This window comes from Globicephala melas, chromosome 5 (genome assembly GCF_963455315.2).
Source record: "Globicephala melas chromosome 5, mGloMel1.2, whole genome shotgun sequence".
Taxonomy (NCBI): Eukaryota; Metazoa; Chordata; class Mammalia; order Artiodactyla; family Delphinidae; genus Globicephala; species Globicephala melas.
The window spans coordinates 19,645,418-19,668,518 of NC_083318.1; the positions used below are offsets into that span (position 1 = coordinate 19,645,418).

The following is a 23,101-nucleotide window of genomic DNA, read 5'->3' on the forward strand; positions in this document are numbered from 1 at the left end:
GTGATGGGATTTCTAAAATTGTAAAGACCTTAAAGTTTTCCACTTTAAATCCACTTTACACTGGATTAAATTTTGAACATTAAGAGCTTCTGTTTTTTAAATAAGGAATTGCAGGTTCATGAGGGAAACACAAACTTTCTGATACCAGAATATCGCTGTATCCTAGAAGAGGCAGATCACCTACAGGAAGAATACAAAAAGCAACCTGCACATCTTGAAAGACTCTATGGTTAGTGAACTATTCTAGAATACCTTGTCATATTTCTTTTCTACTGGCTGTTTGCAAAGGATCACATGAGAGAAGCTGGGCAGGAGGAGACAGGCAAAGATTACAGCAGTCATGAACCAGTAACAACCCATGTACTGCCCAATATATTTATTTTGTCAAGTTGGTTTTAATGTTTAATATTTTTACTAGATAAAATACAAATAAATATTAAGAAGTGAAATAAGTCTAATGCAATGAATTAATCTATATATATGAAGAAACCCAGTGTGAAATGAATGTATCCTATGAAGCATTACAATTTAGGCTATATTTCACACAAATAATTTTCAGTTTTTATTGCTATTCTGAAATATCAAAATGCAGCATTTAATATTTTTATGCAAAATTTAATAGGGGCTATATATGTGCTGTGTCAGTTTATGTTTAAAACTCATTCTGCTTTGGTGGTGAGAAGTTGAATGTTTCACAGTTGTATTGAAAAAGCAAGAGCAAGAGGGAGGAAGGAAGGAACAGCTTAAGGAGACATTTTTTGTGATCTTTATTTAAGACCTATTGTGCATAGCACGCCTATTTATTTATAACATCTTTATAATTGGGGGGATATTTAATCCTTACAACAGCTCAGCAAGGTAGATAGTGTTATCTCTGGTTTTCACATCTGTAAACTGAAATCTGAGCTTAAGAATGTGTTGTCACATAGGTAGGTGGTGGCAAAGCCTTCATTAGAACCTCCTTGCCCCCAAATGCAAGCTGTTTGCACTGTGCCGAGTCTTCTGTAGAGTCAGTTGGTATCATCCGTCCATATTGATCCCTAAGATCTACCTAATGAATTTATTTTATGCCCAGAGACTTGCTCATAAACGGTAACAATAATATCTAATATCTTAATGTTTACTATGTGGCAAACACATGATCTTTTATCCCCATTACAACTTAGAAGATGGGTGGTGCAGAACCACCATATCTTATCACCAATTCCACAGTCCAGAGAGCTTTGAAATCAAAAACTTTGTTCATAAATCATTTGGCAATAAATCTGACTTGATCTGAATTAATGACAAAACCTCACTTAAACTGATATGAGGTTATTTATAGTTTTTTTATTCCACTTAGTATGAATATTCATATATTTTGTTGCAGAAATGTTATGTTTTGTTATCAGATGCTGCCACTCACTTTCCACGGGTATTATGCCATATATATGGTATATTCCTTTTATTATCTTCCTAAAATGTGAAAAATTCTGAAACACATCTTGCATCAAGAGTTTTGGATAAAAGATTGATAGCTTGAATTATTCCCACTATATATATGCAAAAACTCAAAGGTGAAATAATTTGCCCAGATCTTTGAAACTAGAAATACTTGCCTTCAGGTCAAATCCTAAGAATGGTCAACATATAGATGGGATATTTTAATTCAGATAAAGCTGTTATGAACAGAATATGTCTACACTGTGTCAAAATGGTCAGCCTGGTGGAAAAAAAAAACCCACTTGTTGTAATTTTATATATACCAATAGCAGTTCAAAACTGGCCAGCAGTTGATTGTCTGAATTAATAGCTTATAGCCAATTGTTAAGAGGGTTATTAGCCAAATGATTTATATTTTGAAACTTGCCTTAAAATCCCCCCCAAATATTTTTTGATGCATCAATCCTTTCGGATTTCTGTATGTTAAATAATGGAATTACAGGTGCTTAGAAATAGATTCTCAAGCAGTCACTTACTTTCATTCAATAATGTGTCATTAATAGAATTAATCAATGACAGAAAATTAACATTTTTTCTTTATAGGCATGATCACCGATCTTTTCATAGATAAGTTCAAATTCAAAGGCACCAATGTAAAAACCAAAGTGCCTCTTTTACTGGAGATTCTGGACAGTTATGACCAAAATGCATTGATTGCTTTCTTTGATGCTGCATGAAATATAAATAAGGTAAAGTTCCAAAGAAGTTGTATGTTTAAATTAAAAATGTTAAAATAGAATTGCAAGCTAACTGTATATACTTTTATTTCAAGTGCGTTTTTTAATATTATCTAAAAATATATGTTATGACTTTTTTTAGTAATGCTTCTATTTTTTTTGACAAATGGAACTTTTTTTTAATTTTTAAAATATTTATTTATCAAACAACCCATATATTGTTAGTATAGACATCGTGCAAGGTTAAAACATATTCAAACATCAAGATCCGCATTCAGGGCTTCCCTGGTGGCGCAGTGGTTGATACTCCGCCTGCCAATGCAGGGGACGCGGGTTCGTGCGCCGGTCTGGGAGGGTCCCATGTGCCGCGGAGCGACTGGGCCCGTGAGCCATGGCCGCTGGGCCTGCGCGTCCAGAGCCTGCGCGTCCGGAGCCTGCGCTCCGCAGCGGGAGAGGCCATGGCAGTGAGAGGTCCACGTAAGTTCTAGAGGCTGGAAGTCTGGGGTCAAGGTGCCAGCGTGGTTGGGCTCTGGTGAGAGCTCTCTTCTTGGCTTGCAGATGGTTGCTTTCTTGTTGTGTCCTCACATAGCAGAGAAAGAGGAAGAGGAAGAGGAGTAAGAGAGAAAAAAAGAGAGAGAGAGAGAGATAGGAGGACAAATGGAACTTTTTTAAAATAAAGAGAATTTTTATTTTTAAAACAAGTGGAATGATTATAAGGGATTTTAATGAATTTTTTTCAAGTGGATGTTTTATAATAATCATTGTATAAAATAATTATTTTATAATAATTATAATGTTTCTAATAATCGAGAACTATTATTTGGAAAATAAAAATATATTCAAATATTTAATAAGCTAACACACATATGTATAAACTGCTTTACGGTTTTCAAAATGTATTTACATATGTTACCTCATTTGATCTTTTTTCTTTTAATTTATTTTTGGCTAATTATTTTTTAAATTAATTAATTAATAATTTTTTTGCTGTGTTGGGTCTTCACTGCTGCGTGCGGGCTTTCTCTAGTTGCAGCGAGCCGGGGCTACTCTTCACTGCGGTGAGAGGGCTTCTCATTGTGGTGGCTTCTCTTGTTGCGGAGCATGAGTTCTAGGCACGCAAGCTTCAGTAGCTGTGGTTCGCCAGCTCTAGAGCGCAGGCTCAGTAGTTGTGGCGCAGGGGCTTAGTTGCTCCGCGGCATGTGGGATCTTCCTGGACCAGGGATCAAACCCGTGTCCCCTGCATTGGCAGGTGGATTCCTAACCACTGTGCCACCAGGGAAGTCCCTCCTCATTTGATCTTGACAACATATATTGATTATTTTGTCAAATCATGTAAGAAAACTGATTCTCAGTGAGGTTAAGTGTTTAAGAGGACATGCTATTATTTTGTAAAGGTGGAACCCAAGTTCTGGTGCCTGGATTGCGTTCTGGTTACTATGTATGTTGTCAACCAGGGGAAATAACATAAATTTTTTTTAGGAATTGAGATTGATTTACAATTGATTTTGCTGTTGCTTGGTAATGTTTTGTGACCCATGCTCAGTTTGTAAAATACTTGAGTTGGCCAGGGAAATCAGCAGAATTTGCACAGATTGGGGGGATCTTAACTTGATGTGCTGTAACCAGTAGGGCTATACAAGTATACTACATGTGAATAGTGTCGAAATAGTGACAGCTTCTTAGATTTTCCTGCACTAATATCCACTGATTTCTTTTTTATCATAAATGGAGGGAAATATGACTTTAAGGCTATGGAAGTCATTAATCTTAATTCATGTTTTATTCATATTCAAGTGAATACTGTACTTAAAGGTTGTTTAAAATAGCATAAGGATTACAATAGAAAATAAACTATTCTGTGTGTTTTCAAGAAGGGCACACTTAGGAATTTGTTGGAAAACAACAGTGCTTCTTAATTATATACCATTATATTTATTAGTTATGTGCAAGCCTTGTTGTATATTAAATGTGAAAATTTGTTAAAGGCACACATTGCTAAGAGAGTTTTACTTTTATAAGGTCATATTGTTTTTACTATGTTTAAACAACCTTCATTTCTAAATGGAACACATAATTATATCTAGGTCACTAGAATTTTACTCCGAGCTTTTTGTCGGCTGCCACACCTTGGGGAAAAAAAGAGATAAAAATTAATGACTGTCTAGTTGAATTTCTTGTAGTACATTACTGTTTGTTACATATATCAACAGTAGTTCAAGGTGGCACTTTAAATTAATTGCATCTTCATTAGGAAAAATAAAAAGCATAAGACTGTGAAGAAACACCTAAATGGTAAGATGACATTATAGTCTTTCAATATTATATCAGTTACATAAGCAGCGTGTTAAATGATTTATGCACGTTATTTAATACTAACGACAACTGTATAACGCGTAGATATCATTCCCAATTAACAGATAGGAAAATTGAGAATTGGAGACACTGAATAACTTGAACAAGACCACCAGGCCAGTATGTGGCCGGATCAGATTTTAGACCTTGAGAAACTAGTCAGTCAAGCTAACTGGAGGTCCTAGGGCAGAAGGCCGGGGCGGCCCGCTACTAATTGCTAAAGTTTAATTCAGTTTATCCTAGACACAGCCCTTGCCCCGAGACAGGGACCGCCTAGCGGCCCTATTTAAAGTCACAGTAGATTTAGGCCCCGCCTCCCCGCCGGGCGCGCGTACTTCCTCCTGCCGCCGTTCGACGTCTCTTCGCCCCGCTCCGCCCCTGCTCGGTTGCCTTCGCACCGCCTTCACTCGTCTGCGACCGCGTCGCCCCGAGTGACGTCACGGACCTCGGCTCTTTTCATTGGTCCATTTCAATAGTCGCGGGATACTTGAACTGCATGAACAGCCGCCGCTCCGGCGGGCTGCTCGCTTCATTTCGGGGGCGTCTTTGGCCCTCCACGTCCGGCAGTGCCTGCCTCCGCCTTTCGCAACCTCCTCGGTCCTACACGATCCCGAGCGGGCCAGCGGGTGGGTAGGCTGGCCCGAGCTGCGGCGGGCGGGTACAGCTGGAGTGTACCTAGGCTGATCGGCGGGACGCAGTGCACGCTGCTTGGCGCCGCAGGCTGATCCCGCCGCGCCCCCGGGAGCAGTGATGTTGGGCAGCTCCGCGCCAGGGCCTGCGGCCCGCGAGGCAGGCTCGGCGCTGTTAACATTGCAGCAGACGGCGCTCCAGGAGGACCAGGAGAACATCAACCCCGAGAAGGCGGCGCCCACCCAGCAGTCCCGGACCCGCGCTGGGCTGGCGGTACTGAAGGCCGGGAACTCGCGGGGACCAGCGCCGCAGCAGAGGCCTAAGACGCGACGGGTAAAGCAGTGAGCCGTATCTGCAGGAGGGTGGGCCGAGCGGGAGTTTTGCAGGGGTTTAGCCGGCAGAGGAGAGTGGCGAGAAAGCATCCCCTGGCCTTTTCGCGGGAAGCCAGGATCTGGAGTCCCTTGATCCCTGGTTTTCTGGAGTGTAGGATGCCACATTACTCCCATTAGTTTCTCCCATTACTCTCCCTGCCAGCACTCTGCGTTTGTGCTGCCTGTCCGCTCTCCTCCATTGGGAGTATTTTTCTATAGATAACGAAGTCAAACCAAGCCGTACAACATGAGTATGGCCTTTGCCCGCCTCCACGCCTTTCTCTCTGCTTTTAAGCCCCAGGCACTGCTCGGACTTCCTTCACCCTCCCCATATAGTTAAGAGATTACCTCTGCTTTAGGAAAGGGTATAAAAAATACTTTGCTTTTGGTCAATTCCGCCATCTTACCGAATTTGCTCTGTTGCTCCACCCTGGGGCGAAAGAGGTAAACCACTTTTTTGCCATCTCTCCTAAATTTGGCATTTTTCGCCCTGCCACTCCACCCATCTCGTGGCCTTGATTAGTTTTGCCCAATTCCACTTAATCTGACTCTAAAACCCTTGCAGGAATGCCTGTGACAAACTGGAACATCCCTTCTTTCTCCGACTGACTACTCAAAATTTCCTTGTCTGGATTTTCCCCCCTAAAGTTTAATTTTCCTGATAGAGTAATTGGGAGTAAATGCAGTATAAGGGGATGAAAGCAGAACAAAATTCCACTTAATAGGCTCAAAGCCAGTTATTTATTTTTTAGGTTGCACCTCTTAAGGATCTTCCTATAAATGATGAGCATGTCACCGTTCCTACCTGGAAAGCAAACAGTCAACAACCTGCATTTACCATTCATGTGGATGAAGCAGAAGAAGAGACTCAAAAGAGGCCAGTTGAATCTAAAAAACCAGAAAGTGAAGATGTTTTGGCTTTTAATTCAGCTGTTACTTTACCAGGACCGAGAAAACCACTGGCACCTCTTGATTACCCAATGGATGGTAGTTTTGGTAAGTTTTAAAGAAAATTTGTATCAAATCAATGTAATCATATCATTTGATTACATCATCATTTGATTACATCATTACACCATTTGATTACATCAAATCAATGTAATCATAATTATTGAATAGACTGGATTAATGAAATTTTGCTTTTCAAAACATTATCTTACCTGATCCTTAACTACATTATGAGTTAGGTTTAATGTAACAAGTTTAGAAAGGGTGTGACTTATCTCAGGCCTCACAGCTAATCCAAGACCCAGTGACCTACAAAAGGATCCTAATCCTGTGCTCCTTCTGGTACACTGCTAATCACATCAATTTCATTAGATCTCAGACTTATTTTAATCTGACCCTGGAAATGTTTGCTTGATTGGGAGAATATATTTCAGTTGTGTTAAGACTCACTTTGTACATACCATTCTCAAATAGAGTGCTATTTGAGAATGCAGCTTTAAATACTGAGATAGCCAACATCTCTTCCACCTTTAAAACTTTGTTTCTGTAAAATCAGTCTGAGTGACTGTCTGATACCAGAGAGGGACATTGTCCTCCTGTGAGTCAGAGTAGCTGCTATAGACAACTCTGACTACAGTTTGTGCTGCTTCTTTACCATCAGGCTATCGAGTCACTGGACAGCTCACTAAATTCAATCTCAGCTTTAGTTCTGTAGATGAGAGGTATAGCAGCGAAGTCCTATGGAAATAAAATAATTGGTGTATTTTTATTTAAAATCTGCAACAAATTTTAAACTCAAACCTTGAAGTAAAAAGAATGGATATTTTTGCCTTCAAAGATAATTTAAATTTACCAAAAAAGAATCACCCATTGATATTAGTGTTAATGTGTTTGAACTGCCCATAAGAAATCTGAGTTTCTCTTTAGCACACTTGTTAGCCCTACTCCTAGTTATTGCCTGGATTGTGCTTTGAATGTTAGACTTAGGGGTCTGCAAACTCTCTTTTGACAAATCCTAGATATCTCCAAACTTGGATTTTAACTTTGTCCTAGCAAAACCAGTGTACTCCTGTCATGGGAGATGAAGATACTTCAATACCTGCTCTTCTAACTCATTTTCCTGTTAATGGTTTGTCAGTACTTTTTCTTGTTAATTAAAATCATTCCAAAACTAAGTGGACATAGGTACTAAAATCAGAGTTAAATCTTCTATGTACTTTGTCATAACAAGCTCTTTTTAGTTGGATGAAATAAACACATTGGTAGTTTGGGACTCCTTACAAAGGCAATCACTTTTAGCTCTTAAGTCGAAAATGAAAAGTGAACTTCACTGTACTTTTGAATTCTCCCAGAGTCACCACATACTATGGATATGTCAATTGTACTGGAAGATGAAAAGCCAGTGAGTGTTAATGAAGTACCAGACTACCATGAGGACATTCACACATACCTTAGGGAAATGGAGGTAAAGGCTCTCTGAATCTACTTTTTACACTATTTGTTCACTGTGGTGAAAGGAAATTAAGAGGATAATGTTTTTAAGTTTTTTAACTGCCAGTGAATTACTCTAATGCTATACTTAAGTTTCTAGCATATAGGCAGCATCTGTTAATGGTAGAATGATCTAACTGCAGTTTTAACACTATACTAAGTAACCTTCTCAACAGGTTAAATGTAAGCCTAAAGTGGGTTACATGAAGAAACAGCCAGACATTACTAACAGTATGAGGGCTATCCTCGTGGACTGGTTAGTTGAAGTAGGAGAAGAATATAAACTACAGAATGAGACCCTGCATTTGGCTGTGAACTACATTGATAGGTTTCTTTCATCGATGTCTGTTTTGAGAGGAAAACTTCAGCTTGTGGGCACTGCTGCTATGCTGTTAGCCTCGTAAGTACAACTTGGTTTGTTGGGTTAAAAGTGATTAGTAGTATCTTTCTGTGTAGGGAAGAAATTGTGATCTTTTAAAGTATGACATTTTAACATACTATACAAGGCAGGGAGTCAGCGACTACTTTAGGGATGGTGGAGTGGATGAAACTTTTTAAATTTAGGACATTAATTTTCCTAGATCTGGATTTCAGGGTACCTTGAATGAACCTACAGATTGGCGACATTTTAATACACCAGGACTAGGTTACAGAGTGGTTCCTTCTACTTTAAAGTACTTTCTGGTATATAAGCAAAATCTTATCTTTTCTCCATTAAGACATGAAAACTAAAATGTAAATTATTTATTTTTCTAAGGAAATTTCCTACATTTTCAGTTACTTGGTGAACTCTGGCATTGTTCCCATCTTGGGAAGTCGGTCTCTCACTTACTTCCTTTGACTGAAGTGGGAGAAATATTTGGGGCTTTTAATTAGCATTTACCTAGTCTTGGCTAGAAATGGTCAAGTATCAGTGCAAACAGGCAACTGGTTTTGGATTCGTTCCATTCATTCTGCTTAAGGGATTTCAAGTTGGGACAAACAAGCTTGCTTTTCTTATAAAAGGACTGATTACTTAAAACTTCTTTCATTGTAGAAAGTTTGAAGAAATATACCCCCCAGAAGTAGCAGAGTTTGTATACATTACAGATGACACTTATACCAAGAAACAAGTTCTGAGAATGGAGCACCTAGTTTTGAAAGTCCTTGCTTTTGACTTAGCTGCACCAACAATAAATCAGTTTCTTACCCAGTACTTTCTGCACCAGCAGTCTGCAAACTGCAAAGTTGAAAGTTTAGCAATGGTAAGTTCTTTTCATTTGCTGAATGAAGATTCTAAGGTCACAATTAGGGGCAAGCTCTAGTTTCATTATACAGCCTTGGACAAGGGATTTAGTATTCTGGGGACAGGTTAGTGCTGCAGCATGAAAGAAAGCCTACCATTGGCAAAAGAAAACATAAATGGAGAAAGCACTAGGAATAGTGGTATGAGGAGGAAGTCTTGGTAAATGGTAGCCAGAAGAGTTGTTTTTAAAGCTATTAAAGGAGGAAAAATACAGGATGAGAATGAAGCAAAATATGATAGTGAATATATTTAAAGATGTGGCAATGGTTGCTACAGAGCCAGTCTTAAAGATAGCAAAATATTCAGTCAGAAGGTAAGGATTTGAGTTTTGAATTCCAGAGCTCTTATGATCATAAAGTATATTTACTTTTTCATTCCAGTTTTTGGGAGAATTAAGTTTGATAGATGCTGACCCATATCTAAAGTATTTGCCATCAGTTACCGCCGCAGCAGCCTTTCATTTAGCACTCTACACTGTCACGGGACAAAGCTGGGTATGTATGATGACGTCCTCACACATCCACCTTGTGCTGTAAATGCTTGTGCCAGATAGGTTAAATAACTGTCCTATACAACTGACAGTTGTCTAGATGTACTGAACTGGAAGAGCTATTCAGCCACGTACACTGTTGAAAGCATTTTGTCTTACCTGTTTAATAGCATCTGTTAGGTTGAAAGCTTGGTTACTATTAATGCTTGGATTTGAAAGGTGTGCTTAAAGAATTCAGGCCATAAGACTTGCTGTTGGCAAGGAAAATAGTAAAAATTGATCGAAGTTAGCAAAAAGAGCTTGAGAAAACTGGAAGATGTTAGTTGGAGGTGTTAGGACAAAACTCAAGCCAACTAATGCCAACTACTAACTTGTATTCAGTGTCTGTTACTAAAAACAAAACTCAGTGGTTCCGTCCTCCCTCCTGCAGCCTGAATCATTAGTACAAAAGACTGGATATACGCTGGAAACTCTAAAGCCTTGTCTCATGGACCTTCACCAGACCTACCTCAGAGCTCCGCGGCATGCACAACAGTCAATAAGAGAAAAGTACAAAAACTCAAAGTAAGAATTAACAGCAGTAGATACCAAAGAAGCTTGCTTTTCCAGGCTATCGTACGGTTCAGAGATCCTTGACATTTTAACTTTATTTAAGGGATTCACAAATCAGGCACAGCCTCCTTAAGCAACTGTTCTCTTAGCAGCCATGTGTTTTGAGCTTCTGTCTTGTATTTGAGGGAGAAGAGGGGAGAGGAACGGTGGGAATGCATGCAAGTGTTGGGGACCAGACTATGGTTTTATAACCATTAATTCAAGTAGACAGAAATAGCATTTGTGAGTTCCTAGTATATGTTTCATTCCATAATCTGTTTCACCCAATGAATGTTTACTAAAAATGGATTTTTTTTTCCCCTGCTTACAGGTATCATGGTGTTTCTCTCCTCAACCCACCCGAGACACTAAATGTGTAACGGTGAAAGACTGCCTTTGTTTTCTAGGATGTAAATCACTCAAAGTATATGGTGTACAGATTTTATCTTAGGTTTTAATTTTACAATCATTTCTGAATACGGAAGTTATGGTCAAGTACAAATTATGGTATCTATTACTTTTTAAAGGTTTTAATTTGTATATCTTTTGTACATGTAACTATCTTAGATATTTGGCTAATTTTAAGTGGTTTTTGTTAAAGTATTAATGATGCCAGCTGTCAGGATAATAAGAAATAAATTGATTTGGAAAATTTGGTTTGTAAGTCAAATTTAATTTGAGGCAAAAATTTGACTTCAGGATTTCACTTAGAAAAATTAATTTGGTTTATTAAAGCATGGGGACAGGGAAGGCTTCTCCTTCCAACACACAGGTGATGACATTCACCTCCCTAAGGAACTGGGCCAACTGTCTGACTTGGGCATAATCTAAGAAGACTCTTTCAGGTCTTTGTACACACTATGAAAATGCTTTTCATTCATCGACTTTTACTACACTTGACCTACCAAAGTGACAGTTATTTAAAACCTGTTTTAAAGAGTCCTCCAGACGTTTATTTTAAAGCATAATGTAAAAACTGTATAAAGAACTAGATTCTGTAATGGGTTTGTGAATAATACCCAAGGTTGTTAGCACTGAATAAATACCTTTTTAATAGTTATATACACAAATATACAACTATGTGAACTTTAATTAGCAGCTCTCTTCTTTTTTCTCTTTTTCACTGGCTTTTTACTTGGTGCTTTTACTTGTGTTGCACTGATGGTCTGTGTTCTGTGAACAAAGTAAATTAACAAGTTTTAACAGTATTAGTACTAGGAGCTTACTTTTGCCACCTACGACAGAAGAATACTGTAACCTTGAAAGGCATCCAAGCAGTTTTACAGACCTAATTCTATAAATCTCAGGTTGAAGAAACCCAGAGAGCAAGCTTCTAAAAAGTCTTGAGTATATGTATACATTTGAAATAAACCAGAAATTTGTTACCTTATTTTCTTCGGATTCTTATCTGGTTCTAAAATGATCATTTCTTCTTCTTCACTGTCTGAGAGCACTATAGGGGCATCTTTTAAGAAAATGTTAAGAAAGGAATATAAGTTTCAGATAGAGAACCCAAGCAGCATTTTGGGTGGAGGCTTACAGATCTACTATTTGGTTCTTCCCTTCCCTGAGGTTATTCCTTGGAGCTCTGAAAAACCTTATGTGTGCTTCTTTAATAGAATTAAAATGAGGGGGATAATTCTACATACATGTGTGTGTGTGTGTGTGTGTGTGTGTGAGTGTGTATATATATATATACATATATATATATACACACACACACACTCACACACACACTATACACACACACATAGAGCATCTTATAGAACCAATTAGGAAACAAGTCAATATGCCAACTGAATTCCTTGTGCTACTCCTTGAATTTGTTAATTTTGAAGATCTAGATTTTAAATTTCTCCCTATTATAAACAATACTAAAAGGAAAAATACCTAGAAACAAATTACTGGGTCAAAAGGCATATACCTTCCGAAAGACATTTTTGCCAGATCCCTCCAGAAACGTTTCAGTTTACACTCCAAGAATAGTGTATTAACCCATTTTCCTATACACCCTTGCCAATGTGTTTCTGGCCGTTTGTATTTGGGAATGCAAATACAAATAGGAACAGAAACAAAAAATGGGCAAAAGAAAGAAACGTCTGTTTCTGTTCTTTTGTCCATTTTCCCCATGAAACTTACTACATTAATTCTTTATATTTAAATAGAGTTTTCAATTACTTTCTCCCTATTAGAAAAATTTCACAAATATATAAAAGCATATGGAGTTAAAAAAAAAAGTTAACATCTATCAATAAATAGTCCCTGTGTTTAAGCAGCTTATGTTGGTGTAAATATACAGTAAATACATGGAATGAGGTCTGGAAGAATAATACTAAATAGAAGTAACCACTGGGGAAGCTGAATAAGGGTCCCAATTAATGGGAATTTTTTTTTTTTTTTTGCCTTACAAAAAACCCCAGCAGGTCCTCAGTAATATTTACAGGCAATGATCTTCCTTGAAGGCAGGCAGGTATGTGCATTACACACCAAAACAGTATCACCTTCACTATTTTCTCAGCCAGATTTAATAGCTGCATCCTTTAGTTCTCCACCAACCTACTTCCTAGATCCCTCCTTGTTTATTAAAATTTAGAATTCTTCACACAAGCCACATTTCACTGCTCAGTAGCTACATGTGGCTAGTGGCTACTATGCTGGACAGTGTAGAGACTGAACATTTCTAAAACTGCAGAAAGTTCTATGGATGGCACTACTCTAATATACGTTCTGATACTGCCTTTTTATGTTTGAGTCTAGAAACTATACAAAGAAAAAACAGCACACAGGAATGAGATTTTAAGAAACTCATCCCCTTAAAACTGGCCCGGATAAGATACAAAAACAGAAAAAAAAAAACTTAAAAATAAAAAATGCCACTCCCTTCACATACCAAAGCATACCACTGTTCCTCAAAGATAAGCATATTCTTGCAGTTAGCCTCAACAGTTTAGTTGAAATTTAAATTACAAAATATTTAGCCCCAACTGCTAAAAATAAGATTCCTAAAATAGGGATATATATGTATGTGTATATATATATATATATATAACATATACCCATAAAGTATCACATACCTTGGCTTCCAATATTAGAGACTTCTCCCGTGTCCATTTTTATACTATCAAGAATAATAGCTTCATCACTGCCACCTTCATCTTCGTCTTCCTTCTCAGAGTCTTCAAGATCACCCCAGGAGTTTTCTATTCCCTCTCCAATTTGGGCGGTTCCAGGAGTCCACAGCACAGGTTTCGAAACACTTAGCAAGTTAAGAAAACTGAGTAACAGAAATACTGCTATTTGCTGCAGTGCTGAAAATGATTAGAATGAAAGTTTTCTTCCTTTAAGATTGATTGAAGTGTGCCTCAAATTATTAGGAAAAAAATTTACTAATAGCTATACTATGGATGGCTGGACAGTGAAGAAGAAATAGTGTATAACTCAGGTTAAGATTTTATGGACACAATGGGTGAGAAATATTGAGACACACTTGCTCTGAACATTTTAGTTGCAGTAATAAATCTGGTGAATGAATGAACTTCAAGGACAATGTGGGGACTTCCCTGGTGGCGCAGTGATTAAGAATCCGCCTGCCAATGCAGGGGGACATGGGTTTGACCCCTGGTCCAGGAAGATCCCGCATGCTGCAGAGCAACTAAGCCCGTGCGCCACAACTGCAGAGCCTGCGCTCTAGAGCCCGTGAGCCACAGTTACTGAAGCCCGAGCGCCTGGAGCCCATGCTCCACATCAAGAGAAGCCACCGCAATGAGAAGCCCGAGCACCACAACAGAGAGTAGCCCCTGCTTGCCACAGCTAGAGAAAGGCCGCGTGCAGCAACGAAGACCCAATGCAGCCAAAAATAAATACATAAGTAAATAAATTTATTAAAAAAAATAAGAACAATGTGTATAATGTATAGTGTCTGACCATGCCAGTGAGATTAGGGAACAATTTTCCAAAGGAAAATGAAATGCTGTAAATTGCTTCTTAAAATAAAAGAATTTTCTGGTTTTGATAGGATAGCTGAAGAGAAGGTAGATATTACACCATCAATTTAATATGACTCATCACTATCTTGTCTCATATCTTAAATGTTTTTTTCTAACAAAGTACAGTGTTTCAGAAAACAAATTTCCATATGCACACACTTCACAGAGCCCTAATAATACCCAAAGTGTTATGAATCTTCTTGTTTTTACCAAAAACACCCAGGAAAGATACACTTCCGAAGGAGGTTCAGCTTCAGAGATGATTTCTTCTGCTTTCTCCTCTACATCGGAGGTATCAATAGGGGCCTTTTCCATTCTAAATGCTGTGATCCTTTGATTTGCTATAGATTCTGCAAAGCCAAACTTTCCACCTTCTTTCCTGTGTGGGTTTTTTTGGGGAGTTGGGAGGGAAGGGGGAATGAGAGATGGGAGAGAAGACAGGAAGGGAAAAAGAAGTTAACTATTTTATCCTTTTGATACATGAGAAATATTGGATGAGAAACTATTTGACTAACTTAACCCCACCAATTTATTATGCCTATCAAGTGAGTTAATAAAAAGTTACTATAATTAACCATTTATTAAACCATGTGTCAAGCATGTGTTATGTACTTAAAGCATAAGACACTGAAGTGCTGAGATATAGCTGTTGCTTAATGTCACACAGTAAGAAGAGATGGGAATCAACCCCAGTTTGTATTCTTTCTGTTAACATGGGCTACTGGATTCTTTTTTTCCTAAGAAAATGTTAACTTTTTAAATGAAAAATATTATGTGGCTTTTTAATACAGATTATGTGTAAACTGGAATACAATAAATAGTTCAATCAACTTTCAAAAAACATTTAGTATATTCAACTGAGATGAACAGATAAGGAAAGACTGAGTGTAAAAACTGTAGAGTTATGCTTGTGCGAGAAAAATCCTCAACAGAAAAATCTATAACAAGACCATTCAGTTCTAAAAAAAATCAAACTTACCTAACTTTCTGGTCGTTCGCCAAAGCTTTCTGTATTAGCTCTGTAATTTCTGCTACCTTCACACCAGCTATTTTACTACATCTCAAAACCTATTTATAAAAGTGAACTCTGTTATTTAAAGACAACAAATCAAGTAGCTTTCTCTAACAAAACTAAAAACATCAGATTAGTTTTTCTACCTTTGCAATTTAAGCCTTTTTTTAAAATATGAAAATAATACAGTGTAAACACAAATTAAGGCAAGATGTGAGAGCTATTTTTATTTTTATTTATTTATTTATTTATTTTTTTTTTTTTTTGCAGTACGCGGGCCTCTCACTGTTGTGGCCTCTCCCGTTGCAGAGCACAGGCTCCGGACGCGCAGGCTCAGCGGCCATGGCTCACGGGCCCAGCCACTCCGCGGCATGTGGGATCCTCCCGGACCGGCACGAACCCGTGTCCCCTGCATCGGCAGGCGGACTCTCAACCACTGTGCCACCAGGGAAGCCCGTGAGAGCTATTTTTAAATGTTAAAGGAACTGACCCAAAAACTTTTCTATGACAATGTAGAAGATACCACTCAAGAGGCCACAGATACACTAACTTCCTTTCTGTGAGTGATCCATAGCTCTGTTCAAGACAGGGCTGCACGGTGTCCCCCGGAAAGCTTTTATAAAGCGAAGATTCCCAGGCCTCAGGGACCTAATGAATCAGAATCGCTGGAAATAGGGATCTGGCAGTGGTCATGGTGCTGGTAATAATGACAATGATGATAACAGAAAATAACATTTACTGCACACTTAATTTATGCTATACAGTACAATATATCCATATCTATCCCTATATTCTCCTAACAGAAGGTGTTGACATTAAGATTATTTACTATTTTACAGATAAAGAGATTGAAGCACAAAAATATGAAACCATCTGCCAAAGGTCAGTTAGTGTAAGGAAGAGCTGGAATTCCAATTAAGTAGTCTTTGTGCTCCTAACGAGCTGCACTATGTGCTACATGGCAATCTATTTTCTAAAAGTCCCCATGTGAATCTTATATGTAGCTGGATTTGAAACTTCTGCTCACTGTACCCAAATTCCAAAAGTAAAACTATCTTTTTACATAATTTCTACTTTCTGACACTTTAAAGAAAAATAGGGATATAGGGACTTCCTTGGTGGCACAGGGGTTAAGAATCCACCTGCCAGTGCAGGGGACACAGGTTGGATCCCAGTTCCGGGGAGATCCCACATACCGCGGAGCAACTGAGCCCATGCGCCACAACTACTGAGCCTGTGCTCTAGAGCCCATGTGCCACAACTACTGAAGCCCACGCACCTAGAGCCTGTGCTCCGCAACAAGAGAAGCCACTGCAACGAAGAGCAGCCCCCACTCACTGCTACTAGAGAAAAGCCCACTCGCAGCAATGAAGACCCAACACGGGGAAGGGGAAGGAAGGGGAAGGGGAAAGGATATAAATCTCTTTCCTCACTGAAAGGAAAAGAGTATTCCTCTATCTAGAGGTGTAGACTCTGGAGGGCCATCCATGGGAGAAGCAAGGGAGGAAGGAGGGTACCTTGTAGCCACAAGTCAACAGACAATACTGAAACCAGATTCTAACAGATCTGAGAATCAATCATTGAAAATATCTGTTGGATTTTAGTTTAAAAACAAGAAAAAGCTTCTAAAAAGAAGAGACCTATTTTTAATGGAACATTAATCAAATCAAAGCACTGACTTGATCTTTCAGCAGCATTATCCCACCACTGGATTGGATGGTGCAAATCTCTCGATGCTTATTCATGGCAATCACCAGCAAGCCATCCATTACACGTTCCTCTCGTTCATTGGGATCCACCAATAAATATGTTCTGAAATGAATGTTAAATGGACATGAACAAATCTGATGCTGAGTGCTTGTCAATTTTAAGCTAATGGATATTTTTAAAAATAGTATTATAGTAAGGTCAACACAGTGTAGGTCTGAGCCTATGAATTTGAGTCACTTTAATCTGAAAAGAGACAACAGAATTATTATAACGTTAATTTGGTTAATTTTAAAGTTTCCCTAATATCCTGTACTTTGAAATTCTTCCAAGTTCTGCTTGAAATTCTTCCAGGTTATGCTAATGGCTCATTACAAAAAAATACTGCCTATTTCCACACTGTCCAATGTTAGCCTCTAATCACATGCGGTTACTGAGCCCTTGAAATGTGGCTAGTCCAAACTAAGATGTGCTATTAGTATAAAATACTGGATTTCAAAGACTTAGTAGAAATAAAAGAATGCAAAATATCTCAGGAACAATTTTTAAGATATTGATTATATATTAAAATATTTTAGATATATCAAGTAAAATAAAATATCAAAATTAATTTTACCTGTTTCTTTTTACCCTTTTAATGTGGCTTCTAAAAGTACATATATGGCTCATGTCGTAATTCTACAGGACAGTGCTGGTCTATTTCCCTCTAATAAAATTCTATACTAGTGACTGAAAGATGAAAGCTTTTCTCTAGTTCTTAGTCGTAAAATTGCTAAAATATTTATACCTCTCTTTGTTTCTAAAGAGATTTAAGGCTCAAGCTTTCATTTAAAGGCACCTTACATGGACCTAAGATTCCAGGTTTTCTGTTGTAGGAGGAATTAGCAGTGAGTTGTGAAGAAACTGCTGGAGAGCTGAAGGAAAACAAGATTTTTTTTTCTCATTTGTGAACCATTCTGCCTTGTAACCTGCTCCTATCCTACAACTATTCCATATAATATGCTCCTCAAATATATTCCAAAGTCCTCTTCCATTAATCCACAGTCATTCTCAGCCTACTTTCCAAAATTAGAGCCTAACATCTGTACACCTCTAGGAAAGATACACTACCATGCTGTGGTAAACTCATAAACGTGTAAGTATGCCATGAAAAGAAAAACGTGAAGTCTCTTCATTAAAGGAGAATTTGTCACTTCTACTGAGAAAGCTCTTAGTTCTGAGCATTTGTCAAGTAATGCTCTTAAGAAAGAAATAAAAGAACTGTAAGGCGCTCTAATATTAAACAAGGGGTTTGTTCATTTGCCTACGGATTTATAATTTCAGCCCATGACAAGGATGAGACTTACCCTTGCTGGAAGAAGGCAAAACTGACACAAATGGGCATGTGGTGGATACTCAATGGTACAGGATCACGTTCTTCAAGTGTATACTGTTTGAAAATAAAAGTTTCAATAATTACAGTCACTAACTTATAAACATACAAAAAATCATCTTGTACATCAGATATTAAAATAAAAACTGAAATCCCTTTAATCTTCAGTGAGTACCTAAATAACTTCTTTTGCAACTACCTGTTTGACTTTGCCATTCATCTTCCTTAAAACTTTATGTATTTGTCAAAAAGCTTTACTGAGGTATAATTTACATAACATAAAATTCACTAACTGTTAGTAAATAATTCACTTTTTAGTAAATATATAGTGAAGTAACTATCACCACAATTCAGTTTTTAAAACATTCTCATTGGGCTTCCCTGGTGGCACAGTGGTTGAGAGTCCTCCTGCCAATGCAGGGGACACGGGTTCGAGCCCCGGTCCGGGAAGATCCCACATGCCACGGAGCGGCTGGGCCCGTGAGCCATGGCCGCTGAGCCTGCGAGTCCGGAGCCTGTGCTCCGCAATGGGAGAGGCCACAACAGTGAGAGGCCCACGTACCGCAAAAAAACAAAAGAAAACAAAACAATTCTCATTACTCCCCCAAATTCCCTTAAGCGTGTTTGCAGTTGATTATCACTCCCACTCCCAGCCCAAAGCAACCACTAATCTATCAATACTTTATCTCTATAAATCTGCCTTTTCTGGACATTCCATGTAAGTGGAATCAAACAATTTTCAGTCTTTTGCATCTGCCTCCTTTCAACTCAGCATGTTTCATCCACCTTGAAGTATACATCACACCGGTAGTTTGGTCCTTTTTACTGCTGAATAGTATTCCACTGCGTGGATACACCACACTTTGCTTTTCCATTCACTAGTTGATGAACATTTGGCTAATTTTCAGTTTTTGGCTGTAATGAATAATGCTGCTATGCATTCACATGAAAGTCTTTGAGTGAATGTATACTTTCATTCTCCTTGAGTACATTCTTAGATATAGAATTGTTAGGCTGTATAAGTTTACACTTAACTTTTTAAGAAACTGCCAAACTCTTCCAACGTGGCTGTAACACTTTACCACCAGCAATATCTCTACAGTATTTTAAAATCAATGTCTTTTTTGTCTACTCATCACTCTATATTTTCTTTTTTACTTTCATATACCACCTCCCCTCTCTAAAGGAACATGTCTCTATTGTTAATAAAACTTTGTCTACACCTCTAAGTTTTTCAAGAGTCTGCTCCAGTCTAATTCCTAAAAACAGCATCATGAATGACATCTTAGAGAATTTGGGCATCTGATGTTTCCTTTTATAACTTCAGGAATCAAATTATCACAACAGTGCACTTTCATTATTCTAGCATGTAATTTATATAAATTGAAATTGACATACTCTGCACAAAAGAAAGGACAATGTAAATAGTATAGGTCCATAGTTTTCAAAATGTGGTCCTTATACCAGCACTATCATATCACCTGGGAACTCTGTCAGAAGTACAAACTCATACATCCTATCCCCATTCTACTCTGAGGATGGAGACTAGCAAGATGTTTTAACAGTCTTTCCAGGTGTTTCTGATGGGTTTTTGCCACACAGTGAGAACAAGCATCTCACTGTGAAAATACTGAGAATTATGATTTTTCACACATGCCCCCTAAGCATAAACCAACCACTTTACCTAATACTCAATCCAAAGAAGTCATCTATTTCTATTCTAAGAAAACCAGGATAGGGTATGCATTCACTGACAAAACTTTAATACAGGAGATTTAAGAGATTTCAAAGGTAACTGTGACCATATTTTTTGCTTTGTGAACAAATTTTACAACATACTTAATTGCCATTTACAACAAGACTTCATTAGAAACAAGCTGTCTGCACAGCAAGGATATTCATTCATTCATAAGAAGGAGCCTGGCTCACATCATGGAAGCTTACCAGTGTTACTTCATCTCCTTGGACAGAGACATCAGGCCTTCGGAAGTGACATAAGGCTACAATTGCAGCAATGCTGGCAGCATCAATAATGTTTCCATCATGATTTAACAAATGTAGGTCCACGCGTATTTGCCAAACCTGAATGTGAATTCAAAACAAAAATAAATCCTAAATAGTCACAACCAGAGGTTATTTATAAGGAAAGGTAACACTGTGTGCAAAATTTTCTCTTGCTGTTAAAACATGCAGTTACTCCTTCTACTGTATCAATAAAAATACATTTAGAAAAATGTCAAGCCAGACCAACACCTGAAATACCAATAGCTTACCTTTCTATGAGTCATTTGACAACAGTGAAATATATACTGTAAATAAACAGAACCACACTACATTTAGTACTAACATTCCCCTAACTCCAAGCCTAATGATATTTTTATTGTGTCTCCTAACTTAAAAACCTCAAACTCTTAGGTTTTACTTGACAATATTTATGATAACCTTACAAGTAACGCAAATAGTATTATATTCAAGTATAGAATGTGGAAAGGCCAAGTGACTTCTTTGGAGTCAAAAAGATAGTTAAAATACCCTAATCAAGAATAAAGTTCTAATATCATCAAATAGCACAATATATTGAGAGTAATATTTCCAATGTCGGACTACCAATGACTCACTATGCAGCCCTGTGTAAGTCAATAAACCTATCCAAATGAAGGATTTAATCAGTTCTTTAGCTCTTCATCCATAAAAAAGGAAAACATTACCTGCTTCTATCAACTCACTTAAATAACATAAGAAAATAAATGAAAATATGTGAAAAACCACAAGTTCTTTGAATAAGAAATTTGTATACAAATCCAAGTTGCTATTTTCACCAATTTTTTTGTCCCTCCAAAGAGAGATGACACAAAGTTCTATGGGTAGCACTCAGGAATATGTGACGTGAAGTGAACTAGAATAAAACTGAATTAACTGAAGCTCTGAGAATGAAAGTATAGATACAGGGATCCATGAATCAACAATACTCATCCAAAGATTAAGAATTTTGGGCATATTCCCCACCTTTTCACCAGCAACAACACAGAGAGATTCAGTGTCTATACACTTCGAATTTCTTAGACATCGTTCCAAGAGGCGATTCAACTTCACCAAGAGATCTGACTGCCTATGAAAACAGGAATGGGCTAATGTCATGAGATATAACACCAGGCAGTAAAACAATAGCTCACCCCTGTTAGGCTCTCCTCTGGCTAAAACAGCTTAAGAAAAAGATTTAAATACCTGCCAGGTTCAAAAGCTGGGGCAGCCATCTGAGAGAGCTCAAGGTTAAAAAAAAGAATACCTTCTGTTGCCCTACTGAGTTTCGGAGAAACAAGTTCACAGGAAACCTGTCCAAGAACTCTGCAAAGATAAAGTACAAATCTGTTAATTAAATGTATTTCCTTTCCAATTAAAAAAAAAAGGAAATCTAAAGATTAAGTTTCAGTCTTACACTACGTTGAGTAATAACATGTTCAGTATGATATATCATTAAAGGTTGAAGTTACCTACAAAGTATAGTAGTAGAATACATACAGAAATAAAACACATATTGGCATAACCAAAGAGATGACAGGGGAAAAAAATCTCATTACAATATTTAGTATTCCACAGATTTTTAAGAGTCAATGACCATTTCTTCTCTTTTCTAAAACAAATATTTAGTGATACAAGATGGCATGCAAACTTGAGACGTCCTAAGAGTTTTCTTATGGCATGGTTCACCAACATTATCTGACCAGTATCCTCACAACTTCCAAGTGAATATTAAAAATCTAATTCTCATGTCACTCAGGAAAAGGAGGAAAGTAGGCCCTACGTAATGACAACAAATGCAAGGAACAAATTCAGTGCAACCACTGCTGGCTGTATATATGATTCACAGAGATCAGAAAGAACTATGTGATACTTATGTGACAGAAAATATATTCATGATTAAAAATGTAAAGTGTGACTATAAAACCAAAGTCTTGCATTAAAGAAAACATACTTATTTTGGGCAGCTAAACAAAGTACTGTCCAGACTTATCTGCTTTGTAAACTGGGTCAATCAAGTTCTTTTAAATTTCTCCCTATTGAGCTTATACCTAATTTGAATACTTTGTTACCTTGTTTTTCCAAGTTCCACAATGCAGCACCCATAATCTGTTCCAAATGAGATCTTGATGTTCCTATAATCATAGGTTTGTCTGCCATCCAGCCGCTGTAAGCACAACATTCCTTTATTCCTAATACAAATATTTATTACTCTGTGCTAGGCAGTCCTGGGGCTAAGCACTTGGAGGTAAGTGTGATCCTACCCACTCCACGTAGGAGAGTGGAAACTAGGTGCCCGAGCACTGACAGTCGCTGGGGTGACCTGAGCCTTGAAAAGACCCCACCGGAGCCAAATAAATATTGGGGCCTTGGGGGAACCCACTGGCCGCTCTCCTAGGGGCTCCCGGGGCCTGCGAGAGCTAGGTCTGTGCGCCCAGGCCGGAAGGATGCGGGCCGCCGCGCTACCCGAGCGCTCACGCAGCGCCAAATTCCCGGTTTACCTTTTTCTCTTCGATGGCGCGGAGTAGAAAACGGCGCTCGCAGTTTGAGAGTGGCGTCTCCTTCATACTGTCAGGTCAGGGGACGCACAGGTACTGGAATGCGTCGGGAGAAGACACCCTGCACCTCTTCACGCGCGCCCGCTCGTACCTCGGCGCAGGAGACTGACGTCATCAAAGCTCGTCAGGT

At 38.3% G+C, this 23,101-nt stretch overlaps 3 protein-coding genes across 4 annotated transcripts in view; 2 read left to right on the forward strand and 1 right to left on the reverse strand.

Moving 5' to 3' along the window:
- BBS7 (Bardet-Biedl syndrome 7) overlaps positions 1-4,711 on the forward strand; it is a 44,541-nt gene extending 39,830 nt beyond the window's left edge. The window contains exons 18-20 of the mRNA XM_030863937.2: positions 106-229; positions 2,026-2,171; positions 4,577-4,711. Coding sequence (XP_030719797.1) covers positions 106-229; positions 2,026-2,159 — 258 coding nt within the window. The 3' untranslated portion in view covers positions 2,160-2,171; positions 4,577-4,711. The remainder of the gene's footprint in view (positions 1-105; positions 230-2,025; positions 2,172-4,576) is intronic.
- EXOSC9 (exosome component 9) lies at positions 61-23,076 on the reverse strand. Of its 2 annotated transcripts, XM_030863940.2 has the most exons (12): positions 22,915-23,076; positions 22,486-22,580; positions 21,620-21,739; positions 21,401-21,503; positions 20,339-20,476; positions 18,369-18,451; positions 16,995-17,127; positions 15,283-15,371; positions 14,536-14,682; positions 13,392-13,573; positions 11,704-11,782; positions 61-11,490 (listed from the first exon to the last, which is right to left on the reverse strand). In XM_030863940.2, the coding sequence occupies exons 1-12, from the start codon at positions 22,978-22,980 to the stop codon at positions 11,406-11,408; spliced, it is 1,320 nt and encodes a 439-aa protein (XP_030719800.1). In that variant the 5' UTR covers positions 22,981-23,076; the 3' UTR covers positions 61-11,405. The 2 variants fall into 2 exon arrangements, with proteins under 2 accessions (XP_030719800.1, XP_060154961.1); XM_060298978.1 differs by lacking the exon at positions 22,486-22,580 and having other exon boundaries at positions 22,915-23,047.
- On the forward strand, positions 5,251-11,746 carry CCNA2 (cyclin A2). The gene is made up of 8 exons (XM_030863941.3): positions 5,251-5,474; positions 6,265-6,508; positions 7,813-7,925; positions 8,128-8,351; positions 8,988-9,195; positions 9,617-9,730; positions 10,157-10,290; positions 10,649-11,746. The coding sequence occupies exons 1-8, from the start codon at positions 5,262-5,264 to the stop codon at positions 10,695-10,697; spliced, it is 1,299 nt and encodes a 432-aa protein (XP_030719801.1). The 5' UTR covers positions 5,251-5,261; the 3' UTR covers positions 10,698-11,746.
- Positions 23,077-23,101: the final 25 nt, after the last annotated feature.